The 13,762-nt window shown below is 44.4% G+C and overlaps 1 protein-coding gene across 1 annotated transcript; it reads left to right on the top strand.

Annotated features, from left to right (window-relative positions):
- The first annotated feature begins 4,826 nt into the window (after nucleotides 1-4,826).
- On the top strand, nucleotides 4,827-5,987 carry LOC132765652 (carbohydrate sulfotransferase 6-like). The gene has a single exon (XM_060759930.2). The coding sequence runs from the start codon at nucleotides 4,827-4,829 to the stop codon at nucleotides 5,985-5,987; it is 1,161 nt and encodes a 386-aa protein (XP_060615913.2).
- The last annotated feature ends 7,775 nt before the right edge of the window (nucleotides 5,988-13,762 follow it).

Genomic DNA, 13,762 nt, shown 5'->3' with positions numbered 1-13,762 from the left:
TTCCATCTGAACATGAAGAAGAACTTTCTGACTGTGAGAGCCATTCAGCAGTGGAACTCTCTGCCCCGGAGTGTGGTGGAGGCTCCTTCTTTGGAAGCTTTTAAACAGAGGCTGGATGGCCATCTGTCAGGGGTGATTTGAATGAAATATTCCTGCTTCTTGGCAGGGGGTTGGACTGGATGGCCCATGAGGTCTCTTCCAACTCTTTGATTCTATGATTCTATGGTGGGATCCTGTCTCTGAAGTTCTGCAGTGTACCCATCTTGCACAGATCTTCTGATAGCCAAGCAAAGCAATAATGTGACCCATATGTTCTTGTGAAATGCCGATTATGCTTGAAATTTCTCTCTGAGCGATACGACGATCATCCTGAATCAATCTGTCAACCTTTTGCTTGTGAAACTCGGTGGTTGCTGTCACAGGACGTCCAACTATTTGTTTGTCACGCAAATCAGATGTTCCCACCTCAACATCAACACAATCACCATAAACAGCTTGCATTCTCTGATGAATCTCCTTTGGGGTGACACCTTCTGCTGTCAAGAATTCAATGACTGCACGTTGCTTAAGTTGCATTGACCGACCGTCTGAGCAGGGTTCCATACTTTGCATTTTAACAACTCAACCGTTGAATGCTAAGGCTTTCTGCCAAAATGGAACTGTAGAGGAGAGTCTACTGAACAAGCCAGTACCTGCTGCATACCAGTGCTGCCATCTGTTGAGAAGTTACAAAGGTGGAGGCATTACTTTTCATTCAACCCTCGTATGTCTCTAGATCTGCAAGCTTATTATGCTGCAAGCAGATCCTTTGCATCTACGCCTTAGAATTAATGCAATGAGTGGATCTGCAGTGTAGAATAAATGCAGTTTGACACCACTTTAACTGCCATGGCTCAGTGCTATGTACAATGGGAGCTGTAGTTTTGCATGGTCTTATAATAGTTTTTTTTCTCCTTGTGTCAGGAGCTACTTGGGAAACTGCAAATCGTTTCTGATGTGAGAGAATTGGCTGTCTGCAATGACGTTGCCCAGGGGACACCCTGATGTTTTGATGTTTTACCATCTTTGTGGGAGGCTTCTCTCATGTCCCCGCATGGGGAGCTGGAGCTGACAGGGGGAGCTCATCCGCACACTCCCCAGAATCAAACCTCTGATCTGTTGGTCTTGAGTCCTGCTGGCAACAAGGGTTTAACCCACTGCGCCACCGTGTCAAACCCATTATCATCGAGGGTCACTACCGCCTTATGGTTGCCTTCAAAGGTGCTTTGAATCCATGGATGGAGAATCAGTGGATACAGAGGACCAACTATACCCACACAATGTTCAATGCTCAGTTTGGGTCCCCAGATGTTATTGAATGGCAAGGAGCCCCTGGTGGCGCAATGGATTAAAACCTTGTGATCTGGGTCCATTGTTAAAATGAATGAAAATTAGCTCTATACAAACTTAAGAAAATAACACCAGCATTAAAAGTCCAAACTATGTCAGTATTGGGTTGTAAGTTTTTTCGGGCTGTATGGCCATGGTCTAGAGGCATTCTCTCGTGACGTTTCGCCTGCATCTATGGCAAGCATCCTCAGAGGTAGTGAGGTTTGTTGGAACTAGGAAAAAGGGTTTATATATCTGTGGAATGGCCAGGGTGAGACAAAGGACTCTTGTCTGCTGGAGCTAGGTGTGAATGTTTCAACTAACCACCTTGATTAGCATACAATGGGCTGACTGTGCCTGGAGCAAACGTTTGTTGAGAGGTAATTAGATGTCCCTGCCTGCTTCCTCTCTGTTGTTGTGCTGTTGCAATTTTAGAGTTTTTTTTAATACTGGTAGCCAGATTTTGTTCATTTTCATGGTTTCCTCCTTTCTGTTGAAATTGTCCACATGCTTGTGTATTTCAATGGCTTCTCTGTGTAGTGTGACATGGTCAGTATGGTCAATATGTCAGTATTGTAAGTGCTGAACTATGATTTGCGGAGAACATATGCTTCAGGCTACAGCTGGAGTTATAATTCACAGCATTATCACATGCTTGTCATCCCATGACTGATAAAAGGAGAATGGAGTTGAGAAGCAGGTGAGAGTAGTTCTGAACATGGCCTTGCTCATTTCATGCTTCCTTCCCACCAGCTGGAAATCAGTCAATCAAGCACTTGTGCTCGTTTTCCTGTGTCCATGGTCTTGGGATTTTGTCATGTTCTCATTTTGTTTTGTTTTGTTGGTACCATTTGGAATTGTGCTTTACAGTGCTATGTTTTATTGATCTTTGGAACATTGTTTGCTTTTTAAACTTTTCATCTTTACTTTTTGATAAACTACAAAAACTTCTGTCTGTGTGCAGTTCTGGTGATTTTAGCAAGGTGAATATATTCTGAGTCTCCTTCTCTGGAGGTTTTAAAATAGAAGTTGGATGGCCATGTCAGGAGTGCTCAGACCCTATATTCTTGCATGACAGAACGAGATTGGACTGAATGACTCTTGATGTTTCTTCCAATACTGTATTCTATGATTTCCAGCATTAAAAGATGTTCTGAGGTTGTCCCTGGTGAAACGACCATCACAAATCAAGGTCCAAGCTGCGTTTCAATTCACACTTTACATACTTCATAATTAGGAGCTGAGACTACATTTGCACCTGAGACTTCCTTTCATGTTATGATACCACTTGGTATCATAATATGAAGTTTTTGTTTTTGTAGGCTTTGGCCTTCATTCTTGGGGCCTACCAAGTCACTCATGATAAGACTTCTCCACACATACAAACACTGTTGACTCAGGAGCAAATATTGCTGCATATAATCATTGACTGCGTGTTTGTTTCTCTCAAGTTGAGAAGTTCTGCTGAAGATGAGGTGTTCCACACTTCTTTGGAGTGAACTGTGAATTTGGCTGAGAATTTCCGAATTCTGCATTGTGTACATAGGAGGTGAGACTTTTCATTTCCTCCCTTCTGTGTGTGGCATCCAAATGCATGAAGGTTAAATGTGTGATATGATGAGGAACCTCTAATTCAGAGCTTTCTAAACTGTGTGTCATTACATGTTAGGGTGTCGGATGCAGCATGTAGCTGTGTCGCACAAACGTAATGAGAAACTTCTCAAGTCTATGAAAAATAAGCAACAAATCATATATTGTCGAAGGCTTTCATGGCTGGAATCACTCAGTTCTTGTGGGTTTTTTCGGGCTATATGGCCATGTTCTAGAGGCATTTCTCCTGACGTTTTGCCTGCATCTATGGCAAGCATCCTCAGAGGTGAGGTCTCTGAGGATGCTTGCCATAGATGCAGGTGAAACGTCAGGAGAAATGCCTCTAGAACATGGCTATATAGCTCAAAAAAACCCACAAGAACTGAACAAATCATATATTTTAAAAATAAACATGAAAAGTTTTTGTGAGGTGTATTGTGGCCCCATATATTTCATCATTATAATTTATGTATGTGTCAGTGTCTCCTATAAACAGTTGGCTTAACTTTTGATTTGCCAACAAATGTATTTCAAAGCAATTCCAATTTTGGATGTGTGTGTATGGGGGGGGGGGGGGGCACACACAAAAAGATGGAAAAAATGGCAGTGAAGCAAGAGAGTGTTGTTGTTGTTAGTGTTGTGTGCTTTCAAGTAGTTTCTGGTTTATGACAACCCTAATGATTTTCTTAGATTTGTTCAGAAAGAGTTTGCCTTTGGTCTCTCTCGTGGGCTTAGAGAATGTGCACGCCCAAGTTCACTGTCTGGGGTCATGGTCCAAAGAGTCATGGTCCAAAGATACACCATGTAGGTGCCCCTTGCACAGTTCTGGGAATCTTGAAGAGCTCCTTTAAAGCTATCCAAAACTTAGACTGCATCTATAGACCCAATGACATGGGAGCTGTAATCTAAAAATGCTGGGTGGTGAAAAAACCTCAAATCATGCAGCATATTTGATCTTCCATTAAACCACTGAGAACTGTTTCTTTTCAGTTGCTGAGTTCTGATCCAAAGTGGTTGCCTCCTCCATGTGACATCCTCTCAAACATTTAAACATGGCTACCGTGTCCCCTCTTAACCTTCTATTCTTCAAGCTAAACATACCCAGCTCCCTTAGCTCCTCCTGCTCAAAGGGATTCATGGTCTCCAAACCTTTGATCATTTTGGTCACCCTTCACTGGACACATCCCAGATTGTCAATATTTTTCTTAAGTTTTGGTGCCCAGAACTGGACACAGTAATCAGTGGCTCTTTTTGAGTTGGGACTATTAATTGAATTTATTTCTCAGAATCCAAGAGGTCTGAAATTACTAGGAACATGTTGTGGCACACATATAGGTGCTCAGTCCTGCAAAGGGATACTTTTCAGTAGTGGCCCCCCAACTATGGAACTCCCTCCCCAGGGGTATTAGATCGGCCCCCTCCATCCTGACTTTCCGAAAAAAATGTAAAGACCTAGCTATTCGAACAAGCTTTTGAGAATGCAGCGGAATAGATAACATGAAACTATGAATGATGAACATGGAATGGCCAGATGATGTTACTGGGTAACGTTTTTAACAGGATGATACCGATGATTATATGTTTTAATGGTTTTTATATATGTTTTATATTGTCATGTTGATTGTTTTAATTGCACTTTTATGAATGCCTGGCATCGAATTATGCCAATTTGTAACCTGCCTTGAGTCGGCATATGGCTAAGAAAAGCAAGCTATAAATATCGGAAATAAATAAATAAATACATTCCAAATTGCCATAGAATTCTAAACATGTCATAACATCAATTCTCCCAGTTTGGGTATCAAGATAATTTACAATGGTTAAAACTCTAACTCTGTCCTGTTGGTTCCTCTCCCCAGCCTGGTGAAATGTCCATGCGAATCAGTAACACCCGACTTCTCCTGGCCTCAGTGTTGCTCTTGCTCTTCTTCTACTCTCCTTGGAAAAGACTGGAAATCCACAAAGAAGAACAAAAAACTTCAGCTCCCCACAAAATCCATGTGCTGATCCTCTCCAGTTGGCGTTCAGGGTCCACCTTTGCAGGGCAACTCTTCAACCAGAACCCAAATGTCTTCTATCTGATGGAACCAGCCAAACACTTGTGGAACAGCATGCGCTGGGGGAACCCCGAGCTCATTCAGGGGGCCATGCGGGACTTGCTGCGCTCTGTCTTCCTATGTGACATGGAGGCCTTCCGCTTCTACATCCCAAACGTTAGTAAGGTCTCTCATCTTTTCATGTGGCCCATGAGCAAGGGACTGTGCTCTCCACCAGCCTGTGAAGCCTTCAGCCGCTTTGACATTGTGGACAAAATGGAGTGCACTGCTCAATGTGGCCATGCCCCCTTTGACAAGATTTCTGAAGCCTGTGCTACCTACAGCCATGCGGTAGTGAAGGTAGTTCGCCTCTTCCAACTGGAAGCTCTGTATCAACTCATGAGAGACCCCTCCCTCCACCTTTACATTATCCATCTTGTCAGAGATCCTCGGGCAATCTTTGCCTCGCGCCAGTTTATCTCTCTTCTTGATGATAATCAGTTCATCACAAAGACCACCAACAGCAATCCTGACATCCGTATGGTCATGTACAAGGTCTGCCGCAGCCAAGTTGAGATGTACTTCACAGCCTTGTACCATATGCCCTCAGCTTGGAGGGGACGCTATCTCCTAACACGTTATGAAGACCTGGTGGGAGACCCCTTGGGGCACCTAAACAAGTGGTACAATTTCACAGGCCTAACTTTTACCCCCAAACTTCAGAAATGGGTCTACAACATAACTCACTGGCCCACCAGCAGTGAGCTTAAGGACCCTCTGAGTATACAGAAAAATGCCAAATTTGTTTCCCAGGCATGGAGGCAGCAACTCAGCTTCCAGAAGGTCCGAGATGTTCAAGCCATCTGCAAAGAAGCCATGGAAGTCTTTGGTTATAAACTAATGACATCTGAGGAGGAACAGAGGGATCTGACTTTGGACTCTTTCCTTCCTGTAAGAGAAATGAAATCTTCTGCAAAACGGCCACATGTGTAACAAAACAAGGGCGAGCAGACAGGGTCAAATCTAGCTTTACTATCTGAAGGGATGGTTTGTTTAGGAAAAGGAAGAACTCAATTGCTAATAAGAGGAACACACTGAGTTGCTTTATGCTGCATCAAGCCAACGGTCCCCTATCCCAAGATCCGGCAACACTGGCTGGCAGTGGTGGTTTTCCAGGGTTTCAGAAGATTCTTTCCCATTTCTATCAAAAGATGCCTCCAGTTTTCTGTTGGCTTCATGATTACATAGATGGAAAACACAAAGTTGTGTCTAGGCTTAGGTGGTTATCTTTGTAGGAATTGGAGAGATATTTCAGGACATTAATAAGTTGGCTTTCAACTGTTTCAAAGTTGCTACCTGGGAAGGCCAAGAGCTTGAGCACTGTTCCCACTCTACATATCTCAGCATCACCTTAGACTGAATGCTAACATTTAGGAAAAACTGTGTGAACACTAAGCACAAAGCAGCTGCACATAATGGCATCCTGCGGAAACTTACTAATAGCGCATGGGGTGCAGACCCAAAATTAATAAGAACATCAGCACTGGCCTTGTCTTACTCACCTGCTGAGTATACCTTCTCTCTGGCACTTCACTTAGGCGATCCCTCGTAGTCCGAGGATGATGGTCCTCCAAGATCGGTATACTGGCGGTGGGTCCGTAGGTGACCGTGGAGCCCTATTCTTGACCTGCATGTTCTCCCGCAGTGAGGACATCGGTTTCCAGACAGAAGGCGGTCCCGTTCAGGGTTGGCTTGATGTGCCTTCCTCTTGGCATGTTTCTCTCTTTTGCCCTCCATTCATGCCTCTTCAAATTCTACAGCACTGTTGGTCACAGCTGACCTCCAACTGGAGTGCTCAAGGGCCAGGGCTTCCCAGTTCTCAGTGTCTATGCCAGAGTTTTTAAGGTTGGCTTTGAGCCCATCTTTAAATCTCTTTTCCTGCCCACCAACATTCCATTTTCCGTTCTTGAGTTCAGAACAGAACACTGCTTTGGGAGATGATGATCGGGCATCCAAACAACATGGCCGGTCCAGTGGAGTTGATGGCAGAGGACCATCGCTTCAGTCATGGTGGTCTTTGCTTCTTCCAGCACACTGACGTTTGTCCGCTTGTCTTCCCAAGAGATTTGTAGGATTTTTGGAGGCAGCACTGATGGAATAGTTCCAGGAGTTGTATGTGACATCTGTAGACTGTCCATGTCTCACAAGATGTATAGCTGAGTTGAGGGGAACAATAGTTTTATAAACAAGCACCTTGGTATCCCTACGGATGTCCCAGTCCTCAAACACTCATTCGGAAAAATGCTGCACTCGCAGAGATCAGGCAATGTTGAATTTCAGAGTCAGTGTTGACTTTTGTGAGGATGTGGCTGCCAAGGTAGCAGAAATGATCAACATTTAATTAAGCTGTATCTCTGGCATTGGAGAGAAATTGGCCGGTGACTGCAGGAAGAGTGATGATGCTGGCATCCTTGAAATCTGCTGGGATTTTCTCGGTCACCCACACTTTTTGAATGAGCTGGTGGAGTTGTTATGTCAGCTCAGGTCCTCCCTCTTTAAAGATTTCAGTAGGAATCCCATCAGGTCTGCTGGTTTTGTTATTTTTTTGTTGGCTGATGGCATTGCTGACTTCTTCCAAACTAGGCAGTGCTGCAAGCTCATCCCATTCGGAGGATGGAGAGTTCAGTTCACTTTATTTCTTAATTGGTCGCTCTCCACCAAGGTGTTCCGAGCGACTTACAATCTAAAATAGCATTTACACAATATAAAAACGTTCAGCATAAAAACATTCAACAGTGACTATTTGGCAAATTAGATCTGATTACTTAAATGCACAACCAAACACCCAAGTCTTGAGTGCCTTTACAAAAGGTTGCAACTCCGACATTGCTCTAACGTATGGAGGCAATGAAATGAGTTCCACAGAATTGGAGCATAGGCCGAAAAAGCATCTGACCGAAGTGGTGCTTCGGTCAGATGCTTCACCAGATCATTTCTGATAGCAAAGCCAACTCCATGCATTCTTTGGTCTTCTTTGGGCAGTCCCTTCCAGAAGAAGGTGTAGCCTCCTTTATCTTCCTTCACCTGTCCCTCTCCTGCTCTCTGGGTCTCCTGAAGTGTTGCTTTTGCTTCCTTGCAATGATAGCACTTCTGTGTTCGGGGTGTTCACTGTCAGTGTTGTCCATCAGTGTCCGTATGTTCCAAATGTCATTTTTCTTTTTTCGGCTGCAGGGTGGTGACCCCACTGGACACGGCAGTCCAGTCAGGGATAAGAGAGGCAGACTATGTTTAGGGCACCTTTTCTAGCTCCTTCCCCATGTGGGGTGAGCAGAGTGGATCCTCAAAAGGGCTTCTCAGTCATGGATACAGCTGCCAAACTACTCAACTGCCTCAGACCTTGAGGTAGAATGACTGAGTCCGTACCCACCGCTCATGTGCCAGTCTGTGACTAGGCCGGGGCTTCCAGATTTCACAGTCCTGCCCCCATTGCCACTCCCTGATCACCATGGGACTTGTGTTGGTTTGTTTTTATTTTTCTTGGAAGATGCCTGTGCGTGAGTTTTTAATCTGCCCACACTAAGCAGGTGAATATAGCACTAAATGAGACATGTAGAATAATCTCAGGATGTCTTAGCTCTACACCTGTTGACGGACTCTATAAGCTAGCTGGCATTGCCCCCCCCCCCCCATGTCGATGGGAACTTACTGCCGATTGTGAGAGAAATAAGACTGAACACTGTGAAAGCCACCCACTATATGGCTATTAGCCTCCTCCGAGTAGACTTAAATCAAGGAAAAGTTTTTGGGTTATATGGCAATTTTGTAATTTTAGTATTTAAAATTCTCCATTAGATGCTCCATGAGTCTTTGGACTGCATGGGAAGATACAAATCAGGATTAGAAGTCCTGAGGTCTTCCAAATGTTGCTTGTTGTTGTTCATTCGTTCAGTCGTCTCCGACTCTTCGTGACCTCATGGACCAGCCTACGCCAGAGCTCCCTGTCGGCTGTTACCACCCCCAGCTCCCTCAAGGTCAGTCCAGTCACTTCAAGGATGCCATCCATCCATCTTGCCCTTGGTCGGCCCCTCTTCCTTTTGCCTTCCACTTTCCCCAGCATAATTGTCTTCTCTAGGCTTTCCTGTCTCCTCATGATGTGGCCAAAGTACTTCAACTTTGTCTCTAGTATCCTTCCCTCCAGTGAGCAGTCGGGCTTAATTTCCTGGAGGATGGACTGGTTGGATCTTCTCGCAGTCCAAGGCACTCTCAGCACTTTCCTCCAACACCACAGCTCAAAAGCATCGATCTTCCTTCGCTCAGCCTTCCCTAAGGTCCAGCTCTCACATCCGTAGGTTACTACAGGGAATACCATGGCTTTGACTAGGCGGATCTTTGTTGCCAGTCTGATGTCTCTACTCTTCACTATTTTATCGAGACTGGACATTGCTCTCCTCCCAAGAAGTAAGCGTCTTCTGATTTCCTGGCTACAGTCTGCATCTGCAGTAATCTTTGCACCTAGAAATACAAAGTCTGTCACGGCCTCCACGGTTTCTTCCTCTATTTTCCAGTTGTCAATCATTCTTGTTGCCATAATCTTGGTTTTTTTGGCGTTTAGCTGCAACCCGGCTTTTGCGCTTTCTTCTTCCACCTTGATTAGAAGGCTCCTCAGCTCCTCCTCGCTTTCGGCCATCAGAGTGGTGTCATCTGCATATCTGAGGTTGTTAATGTTTCTTCCAGCAATTTTCACCCCAGCTTTGCATTCATCCAGCCCCGCACATCGCATGATGTGTTCTGCATACAAGTTAAAAAGGTTGGGTGAGAGTATGCAGCCTTGCCGTACGCCTTTCCCAATCTTGAACCAGTCTGTTGTTCCGTGGTCAGTTCTGACTGTTGCTACTTGGTCCTTGTACAGATTCCTCAGGAGAGAGACAAGGTGGCTTGGGATGTCCATCCCACTAAGAACTTGCCACAATTTATTATGATCCACACAGTCAAAGGCTTTAGAATAGTCAATGAAGCAGAAGTAGATGTTTTTCTGAAACTCCCTGCCTTTCTCCATTAGCCAGCGGATATTGGCAATCTGGTCTCTCGTTCCTCTGCCTTTTCTAAACCCAGCTTGAACATCTGGCAACTCTCGCTCCATGTATTGCTGGAGTCTTCCTTGCAGGATCTTGAGCATTACCTTACTGGCATGAGAAATAAGGGCCACTGTACGGAAGTTTGAGCAGTCTTTCGCATTTCCCTTTTTTGGTATGGGGATATAAGTTGATTTTTTCCAGTCTGATGGCCATTCTTGTGTTTTCCATATTTGCTGGCAAATGGCATGCATCACCTTGACAGCATCATCTTTTAAGATTTTAAACAGTTCAGCTGGGATCCCATCATCTCCTGCTGCCTTGTTGTTAGCAATGCTTCTTAAGGCCCATTCAACCTCACTCCTCAGGATGTCTGGTTCTAATTCATTCACCACACCGTCAAAGCTATCCTCGATATTGTTATCCTTCCTATACAGATCTTCTGTATAGTCTCGCCACCTTCTCTTGATCTCTTCAGCTTCTGTTAGGTCCCTGCCATCTTTGTTTCTTATCATACCAATTTTTGCCTGAAATTTACCTCCAATGTTTCTAATTTTCTGGAAGAGGTCTCTTGTCCTTCCTATTCTGTTGTCTTCTTCCACTTCCATGCATTGCTTATTTAAAAATAGTTCCTTATCTCTTCTGGCTAACCTCTGGAATTGCGCATTTAACTGGGCATATCTCCCCTTTTCACTGTTTCCTTTTGCTTTCCTCCTTTCTTGGGCTACTTCCAGTGTCTCAGCAGACAACCATTTTGCCTTCTTGGTTTTCTTTTTCTTTGGAACGTACTTTGTTGCCGCCTCCTGAACAATGTCGCGGACTTCTGTCCATAGTTCTTCTGGGACTCTGTTTACTAAATCTAGTCCTTCAAATCTGTTCTTCACTTCCACTGTATATTCGCTAGGAATGTTAGTGAGATCATATCTAACTGGTCTGTGTATTTTCCCTGATCTCTTTAGTTTTATTCTAAATTGGGCAATAAGAAGTTCGTGATCTGAGCTACAGTCAGCCCCAGGTCTTGTTTTCACCGACTGGATGGATGTCCGCCACCTTTGGCTGCAAAGGATGTAGTCAATCTGATTTCGGTGTTGACCATCTGGTGAGGTCCATGTATAAAGCCGTCTTTTAGGTTGTTGGAAGAGAGTATTCGTTATACACAGCGAGTTTTCCTGGCAGAATTCTATCAGCCTGCGTCCCGCTTCATTTTGTTCTCCCAGACCATGCTTGCCTGTGATCCCAGTTGTCATTTGACTTCCCACCTTGGCATTCCAGTCTCCTGTAATGAAAATAATGTCTCTTTTTGGTGTATTATCCAGAAGGTCCTGCAGATCCTCATAGAACTGATCTACTTCTGCTTCTTCAGCAGCTGTGGTTGGGGCGTATATTTGGATCACTGTGATGTTGAAAGGCTTTCCTTGCACTCGAATTGAGATCATCCTGTCATTTTTTGGGTTGTATCCAAGCACCGCTTTAGCGAATTTCTTATTAATTATGAAGGCTACTCCATTTCTTCGATGTTCCTCTTGTCCGCAGTAGTAGATCTGGTGGTCATCTGATGTGAAGTGGCCCATTCCAGTCCATTTCAGTTCGCTGACCCCCAGAATGTCTATCTTTAGTCTTGACATCTCACCAATAACAACATCCAATTTGCCCTGGCTCATAGATCTTACATTCCAGGTTCCTATGGTGTGTTGATCTTTAGAGCATCGGATTCGTCGTTCGCCTCCAGTACCGTCGGCCGCTAGCCTTCCTTTCGGCTTTGAGCTAGCTGCGTCATCACATCTGGGGCTAGTTGAACTTATCCTCTGCTCCTCCCCAGTAGCATTTTGGCCATCTTCCGACCTGGGAGTCCCATCTTCCAATGGCATACCGACATATCTCTGGTTGTACTGGTCCATTTAGTTTTCTTGGCAAGGATACTGGAGTGGTTTGCCATTGCCTTCCCCAGGGATCACGCTTGGTCTGACCTCTCTGCCACAACCGTCCCGTCTTGGGTGGCCCTTCACGGTTTCGCTCATGACATCATTGAGGTGCTCAAGCTCCAGCGCCCCGACAAGGCGGTGATCCTTTGCTGGAGCCAAATGTTGCTGGGTTGGCATATAATATGAATGAAAGATGCAGCTGTATGCTGAACTGTTTTAGTGAGCTTGATCAACTCTATCTTGATGATTGCTGACATTTCCCTATGGTCTGTATTTCTTGCTGAGCTCTGTCATTTGTGCTATGTTAGAAATGCTGTAAATGCAATATTAAGTGCCCAATGCCAAGAGTCAGGTGTTATGCCAATGCCAGACTCCGAGAAACATCCTCTTAAACAACAAACAAGCTCTAGTTACATTATGTGCTGGTCATATATGCCTCAGATGTGAGGGCGATCTGGATGCAACATCTATTACCCCATTAATCGTCAGGGTTGATCTGGCTGATCTGGCTGGCTAGGTGGGTTTCCCCTTCCTCCCTCACTGCTCCATGTACGTCCCTCCCAAAGCTGCACACTTGGTGGAAGTGGACAATATCTTAGGTATAGAAAGAGTGTACCGAGGTCTTCAGTCTTCGATCTCGGGTATACAATAGCTGTGCTCCCCTGCTAGAACCTCCAAACAAGCTCAAGGTCCAGTCAAGCTTCCAAGACTCCAGATATATCTGAGATAAGGATTACCATGTATGCCTTATATGATTTTATATTGTTCTTGAGTACTTTGTTGCTGTTGCTGTAACTCTGAAGTTCTATAAAACACTGATTCTTACAATAAACTTTATCTATCTTGACTACTGCTATCAGTTTGTTGTCTGTTTGTCTTTCTGCTCAGTTTCAGGGGTTATCCCAGCTCCATGTTTCACTTGGAAAACACAGCAGGTCTGGTTATTTCATTCCTATTCAACAGTTGGACTATAACTTTTAGCATTTATCACCTTTGGCTATAGGAGCCCCCAGTGGTGAAATGGGTTAAGCCCTTGTGCTGGCAGGACTGCTGACCTAAAAGCTGGTGGTTCAAATCCAGGAGTGGGGTGAGCTACTATCTGTCAGCTCCGCTTTCCATGCTGGGACATGAGAGAAGCCTCCCACAGCATTGTAAAACATCCAGGCAGCCCCTGGGCAATGTTCTTGTAGATGGCCAATTCTCTCACACCAGAAGCAACTTGCAGTTTCTCTAGTCACTCCTGGCACAAAACAAAAACCCCTTTGGCTATACTGATTAGGGCTGCTGAGACCAAAAGTCCAGTGTCTGGAAGCCTACATGATCCTTATCATTGGTATAAGTCCGGAGGAAGAAACAATACCCAAAACATGCTAAGCTGTATAACATATCAAGTTTTTAAAAGCTATAGCAGTTCCAAAAATGTTCTCATAAAGGTGAAGTAGCTACACCCATGATTAATTGGGAAGACACGAATTTGCTATTAGAAGTCCATTAAGCCTGGTTGCATTAAGTACACTATAGAACATTTTGTCCAGAGCAACCACTGAATATTGCTGAGATGGAGTGATACCATATACATTTACAATGCCTGTTAGTAGGATACATGGTTAAGAACAAGGGGGAAATAAAGCATGCCCCTAAGCCCTACCTTATCCCATGGGTTTAAGTTATGGTTATTCATGAGAATTACACCCGGGCAGAGCATAAATTGTATGGTTATTTTCAGAAATCTCTGTAAATATTTATTTATTTATTTATGCTATTTCTATCTATT

This window comes from Anolis sagrei, chromosome 2 (genome assembly GCF_037176765.1).
Source record: "Anolis sagrei isolate rAnoSag1 chromosome 2, rAnoSag1.mat, whole genome shotgun sequence".
Lineage (NCBI taxonomy): Eukaryota > Metazoa > Chordata > Lepidosauria > Squamata > Dactyloidae > Anolis > Anolis sagrei.
This window is presented reverse-complemented; position numbering and strand designations above follow the sequence as displayed.